The 22,023-nt window shown below is 37.2% G+C and overlaps 1 protein-coding gene across 5 annotated transcripts in view; it reads right to left on the bottom strand.

Annotated features, from left to right (window-relative positions):
* Positions 1 to 5: 5 nt before the first annotated feature.
* Positions 6 to 22,023, bottom strand: part of spag17 (sperm associated antigen 17) — a 31,502-nt gene continuing 9,484 nt past the window's right edge. The window contains exons 19-48 of one of the 5 annotated variants that reach the window (XM_044097594.1): positions 21,344 to 21,408; positions 19,827 to 20,081; positions 19,614 to 19,728; positions 19,347 to 19,487; positions 18,623 to 18,724; positions 18,361 to 18,479; positions 18,100 to 18,226; positions 16,716 to 16,873; positions 16,464 to 16,551; positions 16,231 to 16,385; positions 15,057 to 15,174; positions 14,698 to 14,969; positions 14,434 to 14,616; positions 13,750 to 13,880; positions 13,451 to 13,581; positions 13,209 to 13,339; positions 12,958 to 13,134; positions 12,756 to 12,869; positions 12,409 to 12,596; positions 12,283 to 12,333; positions 4,416 to 4,509; positions 3,297 to 3,435; positions 3,155 to 3,194; positions 2,987 to 3,078; positions 2,634 to 2,770; positions 884 to 1,062; positions 700 to 760; positions 428 to 563; positions 184 to 316; positions 6 to 95 (exon numbers count right to left, since the gene is read on the bottom strand). In XM_044097594.1, coding sequence (XP_043953529.1) covers positions 195 to 316; positions 428 to 563; positions 700 to 760; positions 884 to 1,062; positions 2,634 to 2,770; positions 2,987 to 3,078; positions 3,155 to 3,194; positions 3,297 to 3,435; positions 4,416 to 4,509; positions 12,283 to 12,333; positions 12,409 to 12,596; positions 12,756 to 12,869; positions 12,958 to 13,134; positions 13,209 to 13,339; positions 13,451 to 13,581; positions 13,750 to 13,880; positions 14,434 to 14,616; positions 14,698 to 14,969; positions 15,057 to 15,174; positions 16,231 to 16,385; positions 16,464 to 16,551; positions 16,716 to 16,873; positions 18,100 to 18,226; positions 18,361 to 18,479; positions 18,623 to 18,724; positions 19,347 to 19,487; positions 19,614 to 19,728; positions 19,827 to 20,081; positions 21,344 to 21,408 — 3,821 coding nt within the window. In that variant the 3' untranslated portion in view covers positions 6 to 95; positions 184 to 194. The remainder of the gene's footprint in view (positions 96 to 183; positions 317 to 427; positions 564 to 699; positions 761 to 883; positions 1,063 to 2,633; positions 2,771 to 2,986; positions 3,079 to 3,154; positions 3,195 to 3,296; positions 3,436 to 4,415; positions 4,510 to 12,282; positions 12,334 to 12,408; positions 12,597 to 12,755; positions 12,870 to 12,957; positions 13,135 to 13,208; positions 13,340 to 13,450; positions 13,582 to 13,749; positions 13,881 to 14,433; positions 14,617 to 14,697; positions 14,970 to 15,056; positions 15,175 to 16,230; positions 16,386 to 16,463; positions 16,552 to 16,715; positions 16,874 to 18,099; positions 18,227 to 18,360; positions 18,480 to 18,622; positions 18,725 to 19,346; positions 19,488 to 19,613; positions 19,729 to 19,826; positions 20,082 to 21,343; positions 21,409 to 22,023) is intronic. The other 4 variants (XM_044097597.1, XM_044097596.1, XM_044097598.1 and 1 more) reach the window with 4 other exon arrangements.

Below are 22,023 nucleotides of genomic sequence, written 5' to 3'. Positions count from 1 at the left end.
ACCACTATCATTTGTTGAGGACTATATTTTCAAAGTTCAACCCAGACTGGAATTAGCCACAAATCACACTGAAGTCCATGTGCTGCAAGTGTGGCCTGAAATAAACAACAACAAAAAAAGACTATTAATAGTTCACACTCTTTAATATCTCAGAGATAAGGTGCTTTTTCAAATGTTTTTCACCTGAGAATAGATTAGGGGGCTGGAGGCTCATCCATGTGACTTCCTGGCCAGCTGTGAGAGCAGATGGACTCAGCCCCCACCTGTCTGCATCCACACATGGACTTCTCCACAAAACATCTCTCAGTAAGGATGAGTGAAGCTATGTAAGGAATGTTTTTTGTTGTTGTTGTTGTTAATACCACCTGAATATAAACTGTTAAAATTCCCATCTTAACTTATTTACGCAGGACGCTCCAAAGGATATCAGCAGTGACAGGAAGGTAGAGAACGTCACTTTCAGTGAGGATGATTATGTCTTCGGAGACGTACTTCTTCGGCTCGTTTCCGTCACACATGGAAAACAGCTGGACCTGCAGTTCCGCCTGCAGACCTGAGGGCACCTGCAAAGTGATTAAACTGATTTAGTTTGAAAGGAATTAAATTCAACCTGGAATTACATCATCAAAACATGCTGAAAAAGTTGGACTGGACTTTTAAGCTGTTGCACAGACAGTTGATTTTCAGGTGGAAACCTACAGGTCCAGGGTGGTAGATGACTCTGAGGCCTGTGGATGAAGGAGGCTGCTTCACAGTGAACCTGGTAGTAGCAGATTGGAAAAAAATAAGTGCATACAGAATATAATTCCTTTGGAAAATGAATCTGCACCAAAATCTCCATCTACCCGCTTGGATCCCTTGTTTTTGTTTTCTGATGGTGTACCTGGATGGGTCGACTCCCAAATTCTTCATTCCCACGGTAACGGTGGTGCAGGTGCCCTCTTGCTGCGTACCAAAGTCAATGCGTGGTGGGTTGAGCAGGAAGCCACTCAATTCAGCACCGGGATCAGACAGGGTAGCTATCCGACAATGCCTCCTCACAGGTTCCTCCACCTTCAGGAACTAGAACAGAAGAAAGTAACGTGGACAGAACACAGAAGTCTGGTATCTATCACTTTTCCCCTGTTGAAGGGGCAGTATAATGTATTTTCCAGAAATATAGTGGCATCTTATAGCACAATCAAATCACTACTCAACTTTCAGCTATAAAGATGCTATTTATATCAGTTATGACTTAAAATAAAAGTGACTTGAAATTAGACCTCTATCTCTTTAAAACGTCCTGCTCGTTCTGAAACTCCACTTTCAAGAAGTCATTACAACAGCACTCATCTATTAACGCTTGAACGTTTTTATCAGTGTTGCACTGAGAAGTAGCTCGTATAATGAGATCAGCAAATGCACAGTTCCACCCGGTGTTGGCTAATTGCTCTGGCTAGTCTGAAGGAGCTGAGTTGGGGAGTCGCAAGGCAGGGCTGCTCTGTGAGGTGGAAACTCTGTAGATGGGAAACTGCAGCTCTGAAACTGCAAGAGGAGAGGCATCTTGGGCCCCAAAAGTGTCCCACAAGCTGAATGGTTGCCACAGGAGATTAAAGGATTTCTAAAACATGCATGAAAGAATCAAGTTAACACATCAGGTATGTCTTTGATGAAGGAATAACTTTATAACATGATGTAAAGCTGCATAAGGCAATTTTGCGTAATACTGCCACTTTAAGAAAAAGTACGGTATACATACTGTTATAGATTTCTGCTGTTGCTTTCCTTGTTACTTTTAGGGGTTAAAATGCCTTTTAATATTTGACAAAAGTAAGGAGAAGAAATAAACCAATAATGGAATAATGATTTAATTTATTAGGAGAAAAAAGTTATCCAAAACAATCTTGCCATGGTTGAAATTATAACTGACCCCCTAAAATCTGATTAAGAATCATATTAAACAACACCAAGTTGGCCAAGACATCTCAAAAAGTAACAAACCATATCACAAATTCACTGACATTTGAGTCTGCAAAGAGTTACAAAGCCAATTTGAGGATGAGAGCAGAGTTTTAGGGCTAAGCTAAGAAAAATAAAACAAAAAGAATAAAGTCAAAAATGACAAAACTAGTCATAATGTTACAAAAATAAACTTTTACGAGAATAAAGTTCTAATATTATGCACAATCCTAAAGCTGCAGTGCAATGAGGAATGTTGAGCATCGTGTGAAGTTATACTTTGGTACTGGTAATGTAAACAGAAGAGCAAACGGTTGCTATTAAGTAGCATGACATAGCCTGCCACTGATAGCAACCTGATGCTAATGTGTCTGCTACAATATAACACTTATAATATTAAGACTTTATTCTTGTAATTCTTTCTTAACCTGGACCTAATACGCCATCATAAAAACCATTATCCACAAATGACGAAACCATGGAAAAATTATGGCCCTTCACTGGACTGGCAGACCAACCAGAATTAAAAGAGGAGTGCACTGACGACTCATCCAGGAGGTACAAACATGACAGGAAAGAATGAAAAGAAAGACAAACAGGCTGCATAAAAGACAGATAGAAAAAGAAAAAAAAGAAAGTAATGGTGGTCTAAAACATAAACAAAGAAACTGAAGGGATATCTTGTGAATATTTACATATTTGTTTGGCATGCTGCAGGGTTTGGAGCCGCGCAGGTAGCTGGGCAGTCTGACCTTCGCACTTCTGGGTTGTCCCGTCACATCCACCAGGACTGACTTAAAGCGCCTGGATGAGCTCTTCAGACTGCTTTCACCTATTATTAATCAAACACAAACAAAACAAAGTATGGCTGCAACATATGCAACAACATGTTTGATTTCACAGAACATGCTTTCAGAAAAGAGTTTGATGCATTCTTTATCTTGATGTAGTGAATAAAACTGAGTTAACAAAAATATTTTTTCTGTATTTAATTTATATAATTTTCTTCTAGTTAAAATGATAAAGTAATGTGTTATTATAAACTCACTAGGATATGAAACAGTAGGGAACAAACCAGAAGAGTGTTTGGGGAGGTCTGATTGTCTCCTTTCAGACATACTCTCACTTTCTTCTGCTCGACTAAAAAAAGAAAATAACCGTCATGATACTTGGTGTTTTTAAACATGAAGCAAATAAAACATAAGCTCTGTTCTACCTTTCTGGCGGAGGAACTGGTAGGTTATAAAGTTGTGAAGCTGCAGAAACAAAAATAACTTTAAAATAGTACAGAACAAATATTTTACTGCAGATCAACTAAAACAAGTAATATGTGCTCAGTACATGATAAAAAAACTCACTGCTCTGAGTTGATGCATCTTTCATATCAAGCTCAACTCTGTCCACACTGGTACTTTTATCAACACTGCCCACCTTGGTAGGCAGTGGAAGATCCTGTGATGTACGTTTTATGCTGGGTCTTTGGCACTGTAACAGATTCTGGAAAAACAGGCAGTTGATCAAGTTCCTTTTGCCATAATGTCATTTTAATAGAATAGTATTCTCAGAATTTCACAAAACTAACAATAATTCCCCAATGAACAGATGATGCTGATTAGCTTCATATCTTGTGAATTGAATACTGGAAATGTTGGTCTCATGCTAAGGATCCTATTAGAAGTGCTTAGATACTTTCTAGCAGTTGGAGAGTGAACTACAACTGGTTTGTGGAATCTGAACTGTGCAATGAGCAGACCACATTAAATATGGATTAAAAAAAAAACTCAGTGAATAATCTTTACCTTGAGTTAGATTTCTAATGTTCGGTTTGAGGCTTTTTAGCAACGCTAGGCAAACAAGGAATGGGAATGAATAACTCTTGTATTAGGAAACATTTAAAGCTGTAAAAATGTTAGACTTTGTGCATGTATTTCAATAATAAAACTTTGATTCAAAGGATTGCTTCACATTACAAAAACATAAATAATGATGAATAATCATAGATGATGTTGAATTAGTAAAAGGGAATTGTCTAACTACAATTTTGTGGCAGGATGAAAATCAAGGGTAGTTCAAAAATATGTGTTGAAATTCTATTTGTAACTGAATTCATATCGCGAAAAAGGGGCTTGGAGCTCATGGGACTGCACACCAAATAAACTTACCTGTATTTAAAACACCATCTATAAAAAAAACATAACTTAGCTTAAATTTAAAGTCTTGTTTGAGAAATAGCAGGGTGGGAAAAAAAATCTACATACTAAGATTAAACAGTGTTTCATTCCTTGATTGCATTGGAGCTCCTTACATCATAACTATATTTACACTCATGGTGCAATGTTTAATTTAATAATTTAACATCTTATTGAAGGGAAAAACAAAAGTAATAATTATTTTTGTACAATTAGATGTAAGTTCAGGTACAAAGCAGTTAAACAGGTATATATGAATGTATTGTATAGTAATAAAACATATTGTACTTGGTAAATTTGAAAGTTTTCTGGATGGAAATAAGGAACACAACTCTTCTTCCTCAGAGCCTCTTTGCAAGCCTTTTCTTCACTCATCTCCTGTCTGAAATACATAGAAAAAATTAATCATAAATAAACTGCCCTGTCAGTCACATACAGCTTATATAATTCTGGTTCAATAATTTCCTCCTTTCATTTCATCTTCATTTAATCTGGAGATGGTGGGACTGAAACAGCTCTATTTGAATGAACAACAGTATACAGGAAATTACCCAGTAGAAAATTTTGTGCCTGCATTTCTGTGTGTGATGACTTTTTACAGATATTCTGACCATTTATTAAAGAATGCAAGTCATAAAGAACTTAAGTGCTGCAAACAGTAAAGCTGTGAAAAAAACAAGAGAATCTCTTCCAGAAACACAATGTATAGATCTAGAAAGTATGAAACAAATGAATCAGACATTTCATTGTATTTAAAAGCAAAGAAGACATTTCAAAAAAGTTTCTTCTGAGACACGTTGATGTCTAGTATATGGATAACACGTCACAAATGTAACAACCAGAGCAGAAAGACACCTGGGTATAGGCAGGACAACCACTATGAACATATAACCAAATCTACAATAGTTTAGATCAAAGCAAATTGTATGTTGAAATGGCAACTAAATTCTGAACTAAATGAAACTGGCAATCCTTGGCAAAATGGTGGACTGAAATTATAGAAATTTTCTTAATTTTCTTAATTAGGACAAAAATTTTACCAATAAATGTTGATCTTTTAAAAAACAGAAAATGTCACAATGTTTGAGCACCCAAATCTGTATTTAATTTATTTATTTAACTGGGTTCGAGTCACAGAACGCAATAACGATTTGAATCAAATCTATATCTTACAGAAACGTCCCACCAGAAAAAGACTACCTATAGGACAATTAAATAGTCCAGCCACCACAAAATCTAAGACCTTTGACTAACAAATTTAAGGACAAATTATGTTTTAATAAATTTAAGACATTTTAAGGCCTTACTTACAGACACCCTGTAAATATAGCAAAGGTTTTCATAGAGACATTTACCCAATTCCTTCTTGCTGCCAAAAATAGATAAAATCTGTTCAAGAACATGAGGTGTCATAATATTCAACAATTACCGACGGACAGAAATGTGAGGCATGAGATTAAGGTAACTCTAATTTAGTAAGGTGACCTTAATATAGCGCCTTTGCTCTTTTTTTCTAAAACAAAAAGAGCAGAAACATAAGGTGGAAAATCTGCTGAATAGTTGGCAACGGAGAAAGATGGACGGCTGAAGTGAGTGCTCTGCGCTGCTGAGCTATCAAATGCGCATAGCTACATCTTAAACGGAATATTAGTTTAATTACTATTCAAAGGGGTGGCGGAACTAAAGCAAAGAACAAAACGATGACAGGAAAAGGGAGCTGGGCCAGAGGAGGTTGGAGAGTGAACGGAACAAACAAGGCGGTAGGATTTGAATTTTGGCGGTTAGCATAAACTGTACATTGACTGTAGCTACATGGCTTCTACATCAGGAGGAAATAGTGGGAATGAGATGGAGTGGATGATTTCTAGATCATCACGAATGAAAAGAACAATTAAGAAAAGACAAGAAAGAGCAAGAAGTTGGTCAGAAGAAAGTGAGACAAGAGCAGACATTAGCAAAAGAACAAAAACAAATGACAGGGCGAATTCAGATGAACAGAGTCAAGCTAATTTAGAAGCAGAATATAAAGTCGTGGTAGAATTCAAGCAAGAGGGGGGAGCTATACATCCCATAAAACTGACTAAAGCAATAGAGGCAGAAATAGGAAAAATAAAAATGGCTAGAATCATGAACAACAGAAGAGTGCTGATACATGCTAACAGCGAATCACAGCAACAAAAGATCATGAAAATGAAAACCTAATGGGGGAAAGAGTTAGAACTCATATACCAGGATTGTTAGCGAGGCTAAGAGGAGTGATTTCAGGAGTTCCGCTGGAAATGACAATGGAAGATGTGAAAGCAGAAATCAAAGGAGGGAAAATAACTGATGCCACTAGGATTAAAAGTAAAAGAGACGGGGAACTTAAAGATACTATGGCAGTAATTTTACAGTTTGAAAATAGTATGCCTGGAAATATCCAGCTGGGTTACATGAACTATAGAGTTAGAGAGTATATCCCTAAACCCCTCCGCTGTTTCAAGTGTCAAAGAATGGGACACACTGCAAAGGAATGCAAAGGAAAAATCAGGTGTGCAAGATGTGGAGGTCCACATGAATATGGAAAATGTGAGAAAGATGCAAAAATCAAATGTTGTAATTGTGGAGGAGAACATAGTGCAGCTTATGGTGGATGTCAAATACAAAAGGAAGCTAGGAAGCTCAAAGAGTTAAAATTACAGAAAGAATTTCATATGCTGAAGCCTTAAAAAGAGTAAAGATAGCCAGTAATAGAGGTATGGGAGAAACAGGTCAAAGAAACTCAGCTTGGAATATAAATCTAGTGCAGAACGGGCAGAGACAAATACTGGCTCCAAATCCAAATATCCAAAATGCATGCTTGCATAAATGTAGAGTGGATGAAGATTCGATGGTGGTGAAAAAGAAAACTTGTAGCATTTATATGCCATATTGTTAATGTAACAGTGCAAATGAAGAAGAAAAGTGATAAAATAAAGGCAATAGTAACAGCAGCTGGAAGATTTTTAGATATGAAAGAAATACAAGCAGATCAAATACATACCATTCTAAGTGCCACTGAAACTACAGGAAATACACAGGACTAGGATCCAAGTGTTCTTTTTAATGGTTTTATATATACTTCAATGGAATGCTCAAGCTTAATAGCCAATGGACAAGAATTTAAAAAGTATATTTATGAATTAGAAATAATCCCTGATATTATATGTATACAAGAAACATGGTTAAAACCAAATCTAGATTTTAAGATCCCTGGATATAACATGGAAAGACAGGATAGAAGTGATTGTAATGGAGGAGGATGTGCTACCTTAATTAAAGATGGAATAGCTTATAAGAAAATCCCAATGAATAATGAATTAGAATGTATTATTATAGAAATATTTAATGTAAGAAAATATGGTAATATTAAAATTATAAACTATTATAATCCATGTAAAAATCTCGATTGTAAAAAGCTTAAGGAAATGGCTGGGAAATTACATAGAAGAGAAGTATGGTGCGGTGATTTTAATGCTCATAATAGTCTCTGGGGCAAAAAGACAGATCAAAATGGCAACATAATAGAAGAAATAATGGATGAAAGGTCACTAGTTTGTCTTAACAATGGAAAAGGTACCAGAGTTAATGTATATAAAAATACAACCTCATGTCTAGACATTACATTAGTATCTGACTGTCTTGTAGGATCATGTGAATGGAACGTCAACAGGGAATCTACAATAGGGAGTGATCATTTTCCAGTAAGTACTATAATTAATGATAATATAAAGAGGCAAGAAGATGTCATAATCACAAGATGGTGCTTTAATAAAGCTGATTGGAAAAAATTTAAAGTAAAGTGTGAGGAAAGCAGACATTTGGTTACATTAAAAGGTAACATAGAAGAGTGTACAAGCCAGATAACAAAACATATTTTAAATGCTGCAAATTCAAGTATACCAAAAACAATAATAAAAGGGAAGAAAAAAGTAGTCCCTTGGTGGAATGATGAATGTACTAGAGCGATTAAAGATCGTAACAGGGCATTTAAAATACTGCAGAAAAATTTAACACTTGAAACTCTTATTAATTATAAAAAGAAAAGAGCAGTAGCTAAAGAAATTATTAAGGAAGCCAAAAAGAAAACGTGGAGAGAATATACTTCCTCAATAGGATCTGAAATTAAATTGCAAAATGTATGGTCAATGTTTAGGAAAATGATTGGGAAAAGGAGTGGTATTAAAATACCAGCCTTAGTCAGAGATCAGGAAGTAGTAGTGTTAAATAAAGATAAGGCAGATTTGTTGGGGAAGCATTTGCAGTACATAGTGGGGAACATCTTACAAACAATCATAGACAACAGATGAATCAAAAAATTAGCAAGCATAAAAATATTTTGGGAAAAAGTCAAACATATAATTCAACATTAGACATAAATATAACCATGAAGGAAATTAAAGCAGTATTGAAAGGGACAGGATATTCAGCTCCTGGGGAAGATCAGCTATGCTATGCTATGTTTAAACAGATTCCTGAAGTAACATTAGAATTAATATTAAAACTATTTAATAAAATATGGAAAGAAGGTTTAATACCAAATAGATGGAAGAGAGCAATAATCCTGCCGTTTAACAAACCAGGGAAAGATCCTGCAAATCCAAATAATTACAGACCAATAGCATTAACTTCACACTTAAGTAAATGGATGGAGAAAATAGTGATTAATAGACTAGAATTTATTCTTGATCATAAGAAATTAATCAATGAAAATCAGTGCGGATTTAGGAAAGGAAGATCAACAATGGACGCAATAACTAGAATTAGTAATGATATAGAGAAAGCTTTAAAAATGAAAGAAATTATGATTGTAGTATTTTTGGACATAGAAAAAGCTTATGATTCATTATGGAGAGAAGGACTACTTATAAAAATGAAGCAGATGGGAATAGGAGGGAAAATGTTTAATTGGATAGCAAATTTTTTGAAGGATAGAAAAATAAAAGTTAAGATTGGAAATGATTACTCAAAAGAATTGAATATTGAAAATGGAATTCCACAAGGTAGTGCAATTAGCCCAATACTATTTAATATTATGATAAATGATATCTTTTCTGAAACAGAAGAATGTATAAAATCTGCATTATATGCTGATGATGGAGTTTTATGGATGAGAGGAAAGAATACAAGATTTGTTATAGGTAAAATTAAGAAAGCGATTAATAAAGTAGAAAAATGGTCCTTTGAATGGGGTTTTAAATTATCAACAAGTAAATCTTGTTATATGATTTTTACAAATAAGAAAAACATAGACATAGGTACAATAACATTATATGAACAACCATTGGAAAGGGTAGCAGAATTTAAATATCTGGGAATATGGTTGGATCAATCATATACATGGAAAAACGCATACAAAGAATCTGGAAACTAAATGTAAGAAAGTGATAAATCTACTAAAGGCTGTGGCTGGAAATAACTGGGGTGCAGATAGACAGTCATTATTAAACATATATAGGGCTCTCATGAGATCAACAATAGACTACGGTAGTTTTATATATGGAGTAGCAGCTAAAACAACATTACAAAAAATAGATACTTTACAGAATAGGGCTTTACGTATATGTACAGGAGCAGTGAAAACGACACCTATTAATGCCCTTCTAGTAGAGACTGGAGAGATTCCACTAGAAATAAGAAGAATAAAATTAGCTCTGACATACTGGATGAAAATAAAAAGTAAAAAAGATGTGTAAATTCAACAATATTAAAATATTGTTGGGAATACTCAAAGTTCCATAGTAATGGATTTGGATGGATCATAAACAAATGGATTAAAATATATGAATTAGAAGATAAAGAAATAGCTCAATTTAATCCAATTAACGTTAGCCCTTCATGGATATTTCCGGCAGTAAATGTAGACATAAAACTCCTTAAAATGAAAAACGATTGGAATTTAAAAGAAATAGGGTAAAAACCGATATATACTTAAGAAACTCATATTATAATTATGCTAAAATATATTCAGATGGTTCTAAGAATTCAAAAGGATGTGTGGGAATAGGAATTTATATATCTGAGTTTAAAATTGACATATCTAAAAGATTATCTGATCAACTATCTGTATTCACGGCAGAAATGGTGGCAGTTATCATCAGTTTGCAGTGGGTAGAGGAGGTGCCCAGACAGAGTAGTAATTTGCACAGATTCCAAAGCAGTCATAGAAAGTATTCAAGGAGAAGGAAACAATAGGAAAGATCTAGTACTAGAAATTCAACATAGCTTATTTAGATTATACAGAGGTGGCATTGATGTTTGGTTCTGTTGGGTACCAGCACATCAAGGTGTAAAAGGCAATGAAAGGGCAGATAAATTAGCAAAAAGGGCTTTAGATCAGGCAATAACGATTAAAATACCTATTGGCAAAGGGGAAGGGAAATCAATTATTAAGAATAAAGAAATGGAAATATGGCAAAAAAGATGGAATGAAGATAAGAAAGGAAGGAAATTATATAAAATACAGAAGTCAATATTTAGTAGAAATGTTAAGGAGAGAAATAGAAGGGAAGAAATAATAATGACTAGATTGAGAGTAGGGCACACATATTTAAATGATACTTTATATTTAATAGGGAAGAAAAATAATGATAAATGCGAAAAATGTGGAGAGAAAGAAAATGTAGAACATATACTACTGAACTGTAAAACATATGAACGTGAAAGGGAGAAATTGAGAAGAATAGTTGGAAAGACAGATCAAGAATGGAGTCTGAAAGGAATATTGGGAAATGATGGAAATATAATGGATATTTGTATGATAAGAAAAGCGTTATTTATTTTTCTTCAAAACACAAAATTAAAAAATAGAATATGACTGATGTAGAATACTGTTGCTACACACTCGTGTACAGTAGGTGGCGGTATGCACCTTAAAGTTGATTGCGACCCGCCATAATAGAAAAGAAGAAGAAGAAGAAGATGACAGGAAAACCGGATAAAGAGGCGCCAAGTTCAAGCAAAGAAAGTGCTAGAAGATAGTGCTAACCCTAAAGGGAAAGAACATAGCTGCGACTCGATAGACGCCGCTAAAAGCGGAAACATTGTTCACTCTAAAACCGAAGCCCAACGCGCCATCTAGGTCGATACTAATCAACTCAAACAGGCTTGGCAAAAAAAATTCCAGTAGGTGAAAATACTTATCTTTATATCGCCCGACGTGATACTTCGACGCAAAGCGTAGAAACGGGCGGGCGAAGGAGATCCTAAATTAGAAAGATGAGGGCTTCCAGACGTCTCTTATTCGGATGCCATTAGCAGAGTTTAAACAGCGCATGCGACGCCCAGGTGGATCGACGCAGCATGTTTCTCTGTCCCGCCACCGCAGGGAAGAACAAGCCGGTGGCAAACCGGCTCCGATTGGTCTGGCTCAAACGTTGTCATAGCAACGCGTCCAAAGCCGTGGAGAAACGGAAGTCGCCGAGCAAGACGCACAAGAGCGCGTGCAGGAGTTTTAATTCGAAACCCTACTTAAAATTACTGGAGAGAGTAAAACGATTCAGATTGGAAGTACTAACACTGTATGTACAAGATTATGTTTGATTTAATATCGCTTGACTGTCACCATCTGAATACGTAGCCACAAAAACTGCAATTACTTCCTGTCATCTTTGTCTTTTCCGCCAGTAGTAATAATGCAGAAAAAGTGAATTTTTGTATGAAGTTTTGGATCCAAAAATCCATCCATTTTTGGATGGATAGATGGATGAATATTTTTAATTACCGTTTCCAGTAATTAGTGAAAATACTTCTGACAACAATAAGAAAAGCAGTAAATTGGAAAAGGCTCAAACCTGAACCACCCACACATAATAAGTAGGACTGATATTGTTCAAGAAATATTTCTCATGGAAAAAATTACACTCACCTTAAGACTGAAGGAAAAGACACTGAAGAAAAATTGGGCAAATGGATTAGCAATAAAAATTGTATATGGACATTGAATAGACTGCATTTTGTTACATCTGATGCCTCCTGCTGGCTGCTGTTCATGTGTGTACATAGTGTTTTATCTCTAGACCCAGTTGTTGAGGTGCTTGTGAGACTATGTGTTTTTGTAAAGTAAGAATTTAAGTATAAAAAAGGAAAGATTTGCTAACTTTATAAATAAAATAGTGTCTACATCTCCTCCGTTTACCTGTGCAGCTCAAGTCTTTCATGCCATCTCGACTCTTTTCTAGCAGTAGAACTGGAAAACAGAGAGGAGTCTTAAAATAATCATGGCTTCACGTGGGAGTTAGCCACTCGTTAAACGCATACATACAGCCGTGATTTATCCAAGAGGTCACCAGCACCCAAGTTTTCAGTTTCTTCTGAAGCAGTTGACTGCTCAACTGATGCTTTGACTCCCTGACTGTACATACTGGAATAGTCCACTGCAGCTGATTTAGCTTTTGAACTTGAGCTCCTGGAATCACAATCGTGACTCTCATCGTCCAACTCTGCAAAAGACTACAAAGTGAATTCCCGGTGGCTTTTTAACACCCCATGAATAATAGATGTGGACTCTTTTTAGAAGTCCAAATTTAAAAGAAGAGATTGTCTGTACTTCTTCAAAATATATTCAAACTACACTGTAGGTTTGGTTGAGCTCTGTGTGTGTTTTGGTACCAGAATGAGACTGAGGAGATCTGTGGCTTGAGCCGTCTCCTCGTCACTGCGAAGCTCTTTCAGTTTCATCTGCTCTGCCAGCAACTCTCTCTGCATCAGCCTCTCAATGTAGTCCTGCATTCACATTATGCTGCACGTTTGTTATCTCTCTAAAAGTTTCAGGCAAAGGAAGCAGGATTATTCTTGCAGAAACTTTGTGAACCTTTAGCCGTGAATCTACAGCGTCTCTGAACACCGTGGTGAAGGGTCGGTGCTGGGAAAGTTCCCTGATCTCCAGGACTCTTGGGCAGCTCCAGACACGCTGCCTTGCTAAGGAACTGGCGCATCTCTCCCTCTGAGACAGAGCCACGCTGGTACCAGAACCAAGTGGAGGGCTGACCTGGAAGAGAGAGAAACCCAGATGGATTGTGCATTTGATGCTGGCCTTGTACAATGTGTTTAGATATATGTTACCTCTGCAGTATAGAACTCATCAGAGCGGTTCCTGAGGTTTGGAGGGGTGATATCAGGGTTTTGTTTCTTTAGCACCCATTTGGACCAGACGCTCTGGTGGGCTGGCTTCAGGATAGTGATGCCAAACGCATCTGGGACACACAATGAAGCAAACACTCTACACAGGGAGCTAATTTCAACTGCTTGTTGTGGTCGAAATGCAGGCAAGGTCTTAAGTGATTACTGCATTTTTAAATGCGCACCTTGTCTGTCTGGTAGAGGCTCCTTGAGCAGTGCGATGGTGGGGTCAGAGTACGCCTCTTGGAGCTGCTCCTCTACAATATGAGAGTTCAGCAGTTCAGTGCCAGAACCGTCTTCATACACCAGAAAAATCCTGCAGCAAAAAAAAGAAAAGAAAGGTTGATAAAAACGTTTATATATGGGTGGCGCTTGGGTAGCTGTGCTAAAAATAGAATGGGCATCAGCCAATGAAACGCGGCTCCTCTGTTCAGGGTTAGAGAAGTTGAATGGAACCAATCAAGAAGCGTGTGTTAGTGGCTACCTCGGACAATAATCTTTGTGTTTAACATCAAGTGTGGCACTTGATTTGTCTGTCATCTCTTCTTCCTCTTGTGTAGGAGTTTCTGGAGCGGGACTTGTATTTAGCATCAAAGTCTGTCCATATTCTACCACCTGCAACACAGATGTATATAATGTAAACTATTTATTATAATGCAACATAGATCATTGATTTGTTCTTTTTGATGAGTAAGTATCAAATTTTAGAGGCAGAAGACCTAAAAATGTGAAGATATGAAACAAATCACAATGAGCCTTTTCATTGTGCTTCAAGCGCATAATTTTTAAACATCTAACACAAAAAACATATTGAGTCAGAGCTACCAAGTTGGAGAGTACATTTTTAATTCCCTTATTTTAAAATCTTACTGTCAATCAGGCATTATGATCAGTCACTCAGTACTGATTGACTTTAATGTCATTACTTTGACTTGGGTAAAAATGTGTAGATGTAGTGCTACTCTTACTTGAGTACAAATTTTTGTCTTCTCTACCCATTTCTGTATTGCAGCAAATATTAATATAATGTACACAAATTAAAAGGAAAATACATTAAAGTGACAATATGTCCCGTTTTAACTTGTATCTTTTTCCACAGTCTTGACAACACGACAATCAGGATGTTGAATTTCCTTGACAACACAGACTAATTATTTGCGAATCGGACCTGGAAGTGGTTTCCGTTCTTGTCTGAAACATCACACACCACTTCGTCTGTGTGACTCATGGTGTAAACTCCTGGTCGGTTGGAGGGGGAGCAAGCATTTACCTCTGACCTCGAGAGGTCAGAGGTATAAACACATTTCCCATCAGTTTGGATGTGCAGAAACCCGTCTCTAGACGGGAACACCTACAACACAGAAACAACGTCTGGGAACGACGAATGAAAGAATCTGCACACACAAACCGAAGCGTAAACAGCGAGCCACACCTCATACTCCGCTTGGTTGTTCCCGGTGATGATGGTTCCATCGGCTAAAAACACGTGAGCTGCGTGGCGGCTCGGGTACATCACTACTGATGCGCAGCCCTCCTTCTCCACAATCACCACCCGCTCTCTGGTCGAGTCTTTTTCTTCTTCACTCTTATCATTTGAAACCGTTTCGTTCAATTCGTGGGTTTCCAAGGTTTCGCTCATCTTTTCTTCTTTGTCACAAACATCTTCATGCTCCTCTGGTGTGGTCACACAATTAGGCACCTCCTCTGGAAAAAGCAGCAGAGACCACCATGTTTGTGACATCAGTGTGAATAAACTGGGTGATGTTAGATGGTTAAATGTGTGTGTTTTACCGTTAGGTGGTGTGACCAGAAAGAGGGTGGTGATCCTTGTTCCATCTGCATGATCAGCGATAATAGATCCATCTGGGCTCTTGACGGTAACCACCAGATCTTCACGGGTCAGCATCACCTGACAACGGCAGGTGTAGCGAGGAGTTTAAATGACCGAAAAGCTCAGTTCATGGCATCATTTCTTATAATAATGAAAAGGTGGTTTATAAATTTAGATTTGTAAGTCATAAATAATTTATTATTTTTAGTCCTAAGATGGTCCAGACGACTTTCTGAAGGGTTTTCAAACTTCCTCTAAACACATTAAAGGTTTGTTGTTTCTTTAGATACTAGATAAACAAAAACCACAAGAAACTGATTCATCACTTTTATATACACTCACCAACCACTTTATTAGGTACGCCTATTCAATTGCATATCCATGCAAACAGAGAATTGTTTGCACGACTGCGTGCATACCTACACTTGGCAGCAACTCTGCATTTCTATATCTCTATGTGGGGAATTGAACTTTCAAAAGTTCAAAAGTGATACAGGCATTAAGCAGAATAGGTAGACACATTCAAGGTGTGCAGGATAACATTTCTGAATGGAAAATACTGTGAACTGTGAAGCAGATGAGCTACAGCAGCAGAAGACTGGTGTTACTACCGTCTGGTAAGAAAAGAAAACTGAGGCTTTAATTCAGACCGGCTCACCGAGATTAGACAAAGACTGAAAAATAGCCCGTCTGATTAATGCAGATTTTAGCTGCAACGTTCCGTGCTAGGAAGATATACGTAATGATGGTGATGTTACAATTGCCTCTCAGAGAGTCAGATGCTGATATACTGATGGTTTAAAAAATTTTTACTGTGCACTTAGTGAATTTCTAATATTACAGAGTCAATGTAGGAAAATTGCAGAAGCCTAATGTCAAAACCCCAGGTCCAGGTCCAGGTCCAGGTCCAGTGTTGGTGTCTGATAATGAGCAGACAGGTTGTAATTGTCTTGTGGTAAAAAATGCCTGCACATGATCTTTTTTTTGATCTCACAAAGTAAATATGAAGTAAAAAAAGTTCCCCCTTAACATCGTCAATATTTCTTAGACAATAATGGAATAATTTAGTTCTTATGTTAAGAAAACCACCCTGACAACATTTCTTCTGCTTAAAACTGAAGTTTGGTAACTTGCCTCCTGGGTGACGGGGTCTGTGGCCAAGAAGGTGCACAGAGAGGTTGTGGGTATGACGCTGTATGTTGGTCCAGTGGTCCAAATGCGCTCTCCAGTTGAAGTGGTCGTCTGCCATGATCGTTTCTGAGGCTCATCTTCCTTCTCTGAGGTCTCCTCTGATCACAAACAAAAAAAGACATTTGACAAAGTTTCCTTTGTAAGTGATGCTAAAGTTTCTCATGAAGAAGTCCAACCTGTCTGCTCATTATCAGACACCAACACTGGACCTGGACCTGGACCTGGACCTGGGGTGAAACTGACTGATCCATCTGCAAACAGCACCTACGACACAGACAGAAGCAGATTAGGATTTGTTTGTGTTATCACCTGGTGGTGATTTAATATCAATTGGAAGAAACAAAAGTTCTCTTCAAGCTTCGACAACATGCAGATGACCATCTTTCTTACACCAGATTGAAGACCTGGCAGCATCACTGTGTGCGTACCTCTGCGGCGCCGTCTCTCAGGTAACGAATCACGACTCCCTGGTTGGTAATGACGCGATACAGTTCCTGAGAAAGGGATTTGTCCGGCAGATCGAGGCCGGCTTTACGGTGGAAAGGAAAGCTCTGCCTGATTAAAACGCCATATTCAGTCGACTCTCCTGCACACAAAGCAGTTCCAGGAAGAACCTTCATTTGGTAAATATTAACCTTCTAGAAACAACTTACGTGCTATCATACTGAAGGGAGAGCAAAAATGTTCATGTTTGGTTTAGATTTTCAGTTGCATATGTGTCAAGGCTTTGATTAGGCCATTCCAATACTCTGATATAAAATATTCAACTGTCTCTGGCTGTATGTTGAAAGCCTCAATTCTCTAATATAAACTTTCAGTGGGCAATCCTGCATATATGTATTTGTTATTTTTCTTGAAACAGTAAATGTTATGTATTTTTTGCTTTCTTTTTAATTTCATAAGAAGCAGAACCACAAGTATCCAGGCGTCTTTACTCAAACCAGATCTGAGTGCCACCGAAATCTCCAATGGGTGCTAATCGATTTATTAAACATGGCTAAATATGGAAAGCATTTTAAAAGAGTGACCCAATTCTGTTCTTGTTGCTGAGAATAGACATTTCATCTTCTAGGCCAAGAAAACAAATCAACAGTGTTCTTCCTAAAAAACAGAAAGCTGTTCACTTTTCTTTTAAAAAGGCAAATCTACAAAGCCCTTTTTATCTACAATGATTCACAGATGTTTCTTCCACAAATATTTGACCACTTTGTTTCACTAAAATATTCCATGTTTAGTTTATTGGTGAGCCAATTAACTAATAAATAACAAAATAATTTGCATTTTTAAATAAATCATCTTTGTTTCAACTTGATTTTTGGCCCACAAATCAAATAGGTTTACGGTAGTTTAGGTGGAGAGTTATTTTTTGGCAAGTTTACAGTTATGCCATAACTTTTTTCTATTTTCAGGTAAAGCTTGACTGTAGGAGTTAAAAATAAAATGTGATTTTTTTTCTAACTAAATTTCCAGTTTTAATAAAAATGCTATTTGTTAACAGCTTTACACACACAGGCATACTCATACTTACTATTCAGGCAACTTTTGAAAGCTGTTGTTTCCACTGGATTATTTAAGAGTAATGAACACAAATGGATGTCAGATAAACACATTTTAAAGATCTATCAAATAAAATACAAAATAAAATACAATAAAGTTTGCGGTTGTAAAGTTGCAAAATGTTGGGAAAGCTTCAATGGGTGTTAATATTTTTGCAACAACAAAAAAAAAGTTTTCTTCCAAAGTAAGAAATGAGAGAAGCAGCTGATTGAGCAGCTTGCGAGTTGCCGTAGTTTCCCTCCGGCTCAGACTGACCTTGTGAGTTGTCAAGCTGAAACTGCAGCAGCAGGCCGTTGGGAACAGAAAGGCTGAGGCTGTTGAACGGAGGCAGTGGCGGAGGTGGCGGCTGAGGCGATGGCTCAGCTGGCTGCTCTGGACACTCCTTAAAACATATCAGCAATTTGGTTAATGAACCACAGCAAAACATCTCAGAGTTTAATATCAAAGCTTTTCCATTTTATATCAGTGTTTTTAGGTTTTATATCAGTGTTTAGTGATCGGGACAGGAAGTCTGACCATAATGGACTGCCGTGGCGTCATGGAGCCAGAGTTGGGAGAAGGCCAAGTGACGGGTTCTTCTGGGGAGGCTTTTGGGATTTCCTCCTTAGCCGCCTCCTCCTCAAGACTCTCTAAAACTCAAAATAAATATGATTTTCTGTTTCACACAAAAAAATTACATAGTCCATGATAAATATTTAGAGCACCAATTTGGAACAGTTCAGGTGTTTCCAACTCAAACAAGAGAATATGTTATTATCTGGGTTATTATGTAATAAACCTTTGTATTGTCCTGTTGCGCCATAGAAACTGTATGAGAGGTAGATTTGACTCTGAAGGACTGCTGAGAAGGAGCACAGCTTCACTGCTTCTTGCTCTAAAACTGAGACACAATAACAGAGAGGTTTTTCATTAACATTAATACAAATACATTAAGGCAAGAACAGATCCAAAGGGCATAGACTTAAGTCATCTAGGCTTTTTAACCCTTCCAGATCGAACAGGTCCGCAACAATCCAGGCAAATTTGCAGTACTGTAATTCCGCCACACTTTGCGTTATTTGAAAAATTTCAACAGTTTCTGAAAGGGGAGGCGTTGCGCTTCCTAGCCAATATCAAGTTATTACGGTAAATTCACCACCGCCATAACAGGAAGTGAAATTAATCTGAAGGGTGCTCTTTTAATAGACGGTAAATTGCAAAAATAACTTGCTAGATATTGAAACTTCCAGTTGTTATGAATAAATGGACAAATCTATATTTACTCAGGACATTTAAAGAACGACATACAATTAAAATAAGCAAAAATATTCAAAAAGTTAGGTCTTATAGAGTTAATGATGAACTATAATAGTTATTTTCCCAAGGTGGAATAATTATATAACAGATAATCATTCAACCTTGTAAGGAGAGTGATTCAAATAAATCAATTAGTCAATCAATCAACCTAATAAAACAATAAAGTCATTGAGTTTATGTAAACTGATGAGACCCTATCAAGTTACCTTTCACTCCATCCTTTGGCTCCATGTTCTTTTTGTCCTGCGGCTCGCTGGCAGGTTTCAGGTGTTTGGTAACAACATGGTTGACGTGTGTGTAGAAATGGTGTCCGTCCTTCCTCAACGCTACTTTCATTAGGGTGGAACCTGGAGATGGAACATCGTTTACTTCAGGCGAGGGCCGAGGAATCCCAATGCAAACTACCAAATACACTTTAAACGAGCAAATGTGTTAGAAACTCTCGGTCGCAGATGGATTTTAACCATCAATACCTTCGACAAAGCTCACGTTCTCCACAGTGATGCGTCCTCCATCTGAGGTGTAGATTTGCTGGACACATCCCGACACGTGGATCAGCTGTCCGTCCATGGTGTAGCCGATGAATCTCTACGGCAACAAAAATAAATAAACACCTACTTATTAGCTGGAGGAGGACAGAGTGCCTTCGTGTTTAATGATTTCCATTTTTCTGTGTGTTTCTTCACATTGTCCAGTTCCTCTGTCTGAAGACCTCCCTTTTCAGCATCAGAAGATGCTATGGAAATGGCAGATCCGGTGGGGATCTTGGCTGAGCTGCCTCTTTTATCTGGTTTGCTCATCTTCTCACCAGTCGGAGCTTTGCGTTTCTTGTCAGACGATTTGTCATCTTCTGTCTTCTTCTGTCCTTTCCCCTTACTCTCCTTCTTTGATTTTTTGTCCAACTCCTCTTTCTTCAGTCGCTCCTGCTCCAGTTTCCAGGCCTGTGAGGCAACACAAACCACAACTTCAAAGGAGAAGTGAAGCTTCTGCTTGGGAATGTGAAATAGAGCCACGTCTATTTTTGACTAAAATAAATAATTTGCAGACTGGTATGTCAATGAAGGAGAAGGTATTACAGTTTACATAATATTCTTTGCAGATGAAACGTTTTATAAATCTGAAAATAGCTTCAGTAAAAGTACTGATACCTGTTTACCACAAACTACAATGTACCTCACCTAAAATATAAAGCACGCCAATTACTTTCTGGCATCAAAGTAGATGATAATGATGATTATACAGGATCATGTGTGTGAGAGTGTGTGGTAGTATTGTGAATGTTTTTATGTAGTTGTGTGGACATTTTGAGCAACCACTCAATGGAAAAATATCATTTGTGGGTCAGGGGTGAGATTTTCTTAGGCTATTGTCAGATATAAACTCAAGTGGTTAGATTTAGGGAAAATATTTTCCCTAAGATAAGTAAATGCAAGTTCACACAAGTATAGTGAGACACAACTATATGTGTGAGAAAGAGTGAATTTGTCACCTGAAAGTGAAAAGCTGTTAGAATGATGAGAGTGTAAACCCTGCAACACTCAAGCAGCTACCATTCACACTCCCTTAACTAGTGAAACATGGTGATGGCAGCATCATGCTGCGGGGTTGCTTTTCATCAGTGCGGACAGAAAAGCTGGTCAGAGAGAAAGGCACTGAAAAACCTGCAACTGCAGCTAAAAGTTGATTCTAAGTATTCCCGTTGTTGACTAAAAGGGGTTAAAAGAACTCCACACTCTTCAGATATTTTCTTCTTTAATAACACTTCTATTTCACAAATAACTTATCATAATCATATCACAGTTTGCCGTTTCAATTAGGGAAAAAAAATGAGAAAAAAATTAAAGGGCTGTGAATACCTTGGCAAGGCAAAGTATAACCCAGCAATAATTCTTCATTTACACCGTTTTATATCCTACCAGCTCCCCTTCCTGCATTCCTCACCAGAAATGGTCGTTCATTTACACTAAACTCCATTTTAAACTTTGTAGATCAGACAACTGGGATTTAATTATAGAAGTTGATACATGCTGCAGTGCTGCTAAGGGGGACCTTGTTTGCTGGATATCAAAGTCACATAATGAAAAGATGTCCTGGTAATGATGGACTGGCTTTGCAGTACAGGCTCTGGTTAATTACAGGCTACTGTAACTGAATAATTGTGAGGCGCGGGTGTGAGATCAGTGCTGAGTTTGAGGAAACCGACTTTGAGGGACTCCTTTCTGATGACTGGTTCCAGAGCTTCTTCCTCCACTGCGGGGCATTCAAGGTCTTTAAGGAATAAAACAAATGCAGGTTTTATACCACATTTATACTGAGGTTTTGCACTTTATAACATAGATCTCTAAAAACATAACTTGATATTTTATCTCCCATAGCAAATGGATTAAAAAGTATAGTAAAAGTAATAAAAATACTGATTTATTCTGCCAACCAAATAAATTGTTGCAAGTGCTAAACTAAAATTCAGGACTAGAAATGTGAATTTAATTTTAGATTTTCTGACTTTCAGGTAAAAAAGTCAAATGTTTAGGTTCTTCAACAGAAAATACTTTTTCTACAATATATGAACAAAAGTTTTGGCCTGTACAACTCTGTACAAAAGATTCAGAAAATATGCTACAATAAATATGAAATTAACCAAATTATAAATGAATAAACAGAGCAATTGAAATAAATCAATACAGAAAAGGAAAATATTGTAAATATATGACTATATAATTTAATCCTTGCACAAACTGTTAGTAGAAATCGGTTTGTGAGTTTTTGATTAATAAAATTTGCACCAACTTAAATCTTTCACCACTCGAGGTAGAAAAGTGAAACTATCACGACTTTATGTTCAACTGAGCTTCAATCCCCATTACAACCAGTCACTAAGGACTG

The sequence above is a fragment of the Gambusia affinis genome, linkage group LG18 (assembly GCF_019740435.1).
Source record: "Gambusia affinis linkage group LG18, SWU_Gaff_1.0, whole genome shotgun sequence".
NCBI classification, from domain to species: domain Eukaryota; kingdom Metazoa; phylum Chordata; class Actinopteri; order Cyprinodontiformes; family Poeciliidae; genus Gambusia; species Gambusia affinis.
The sequence above is the reverse complement of the archived record's forward strand: the minus strand, read 5'-3'. Positions and strand labels throughout refer to the sequence as shown.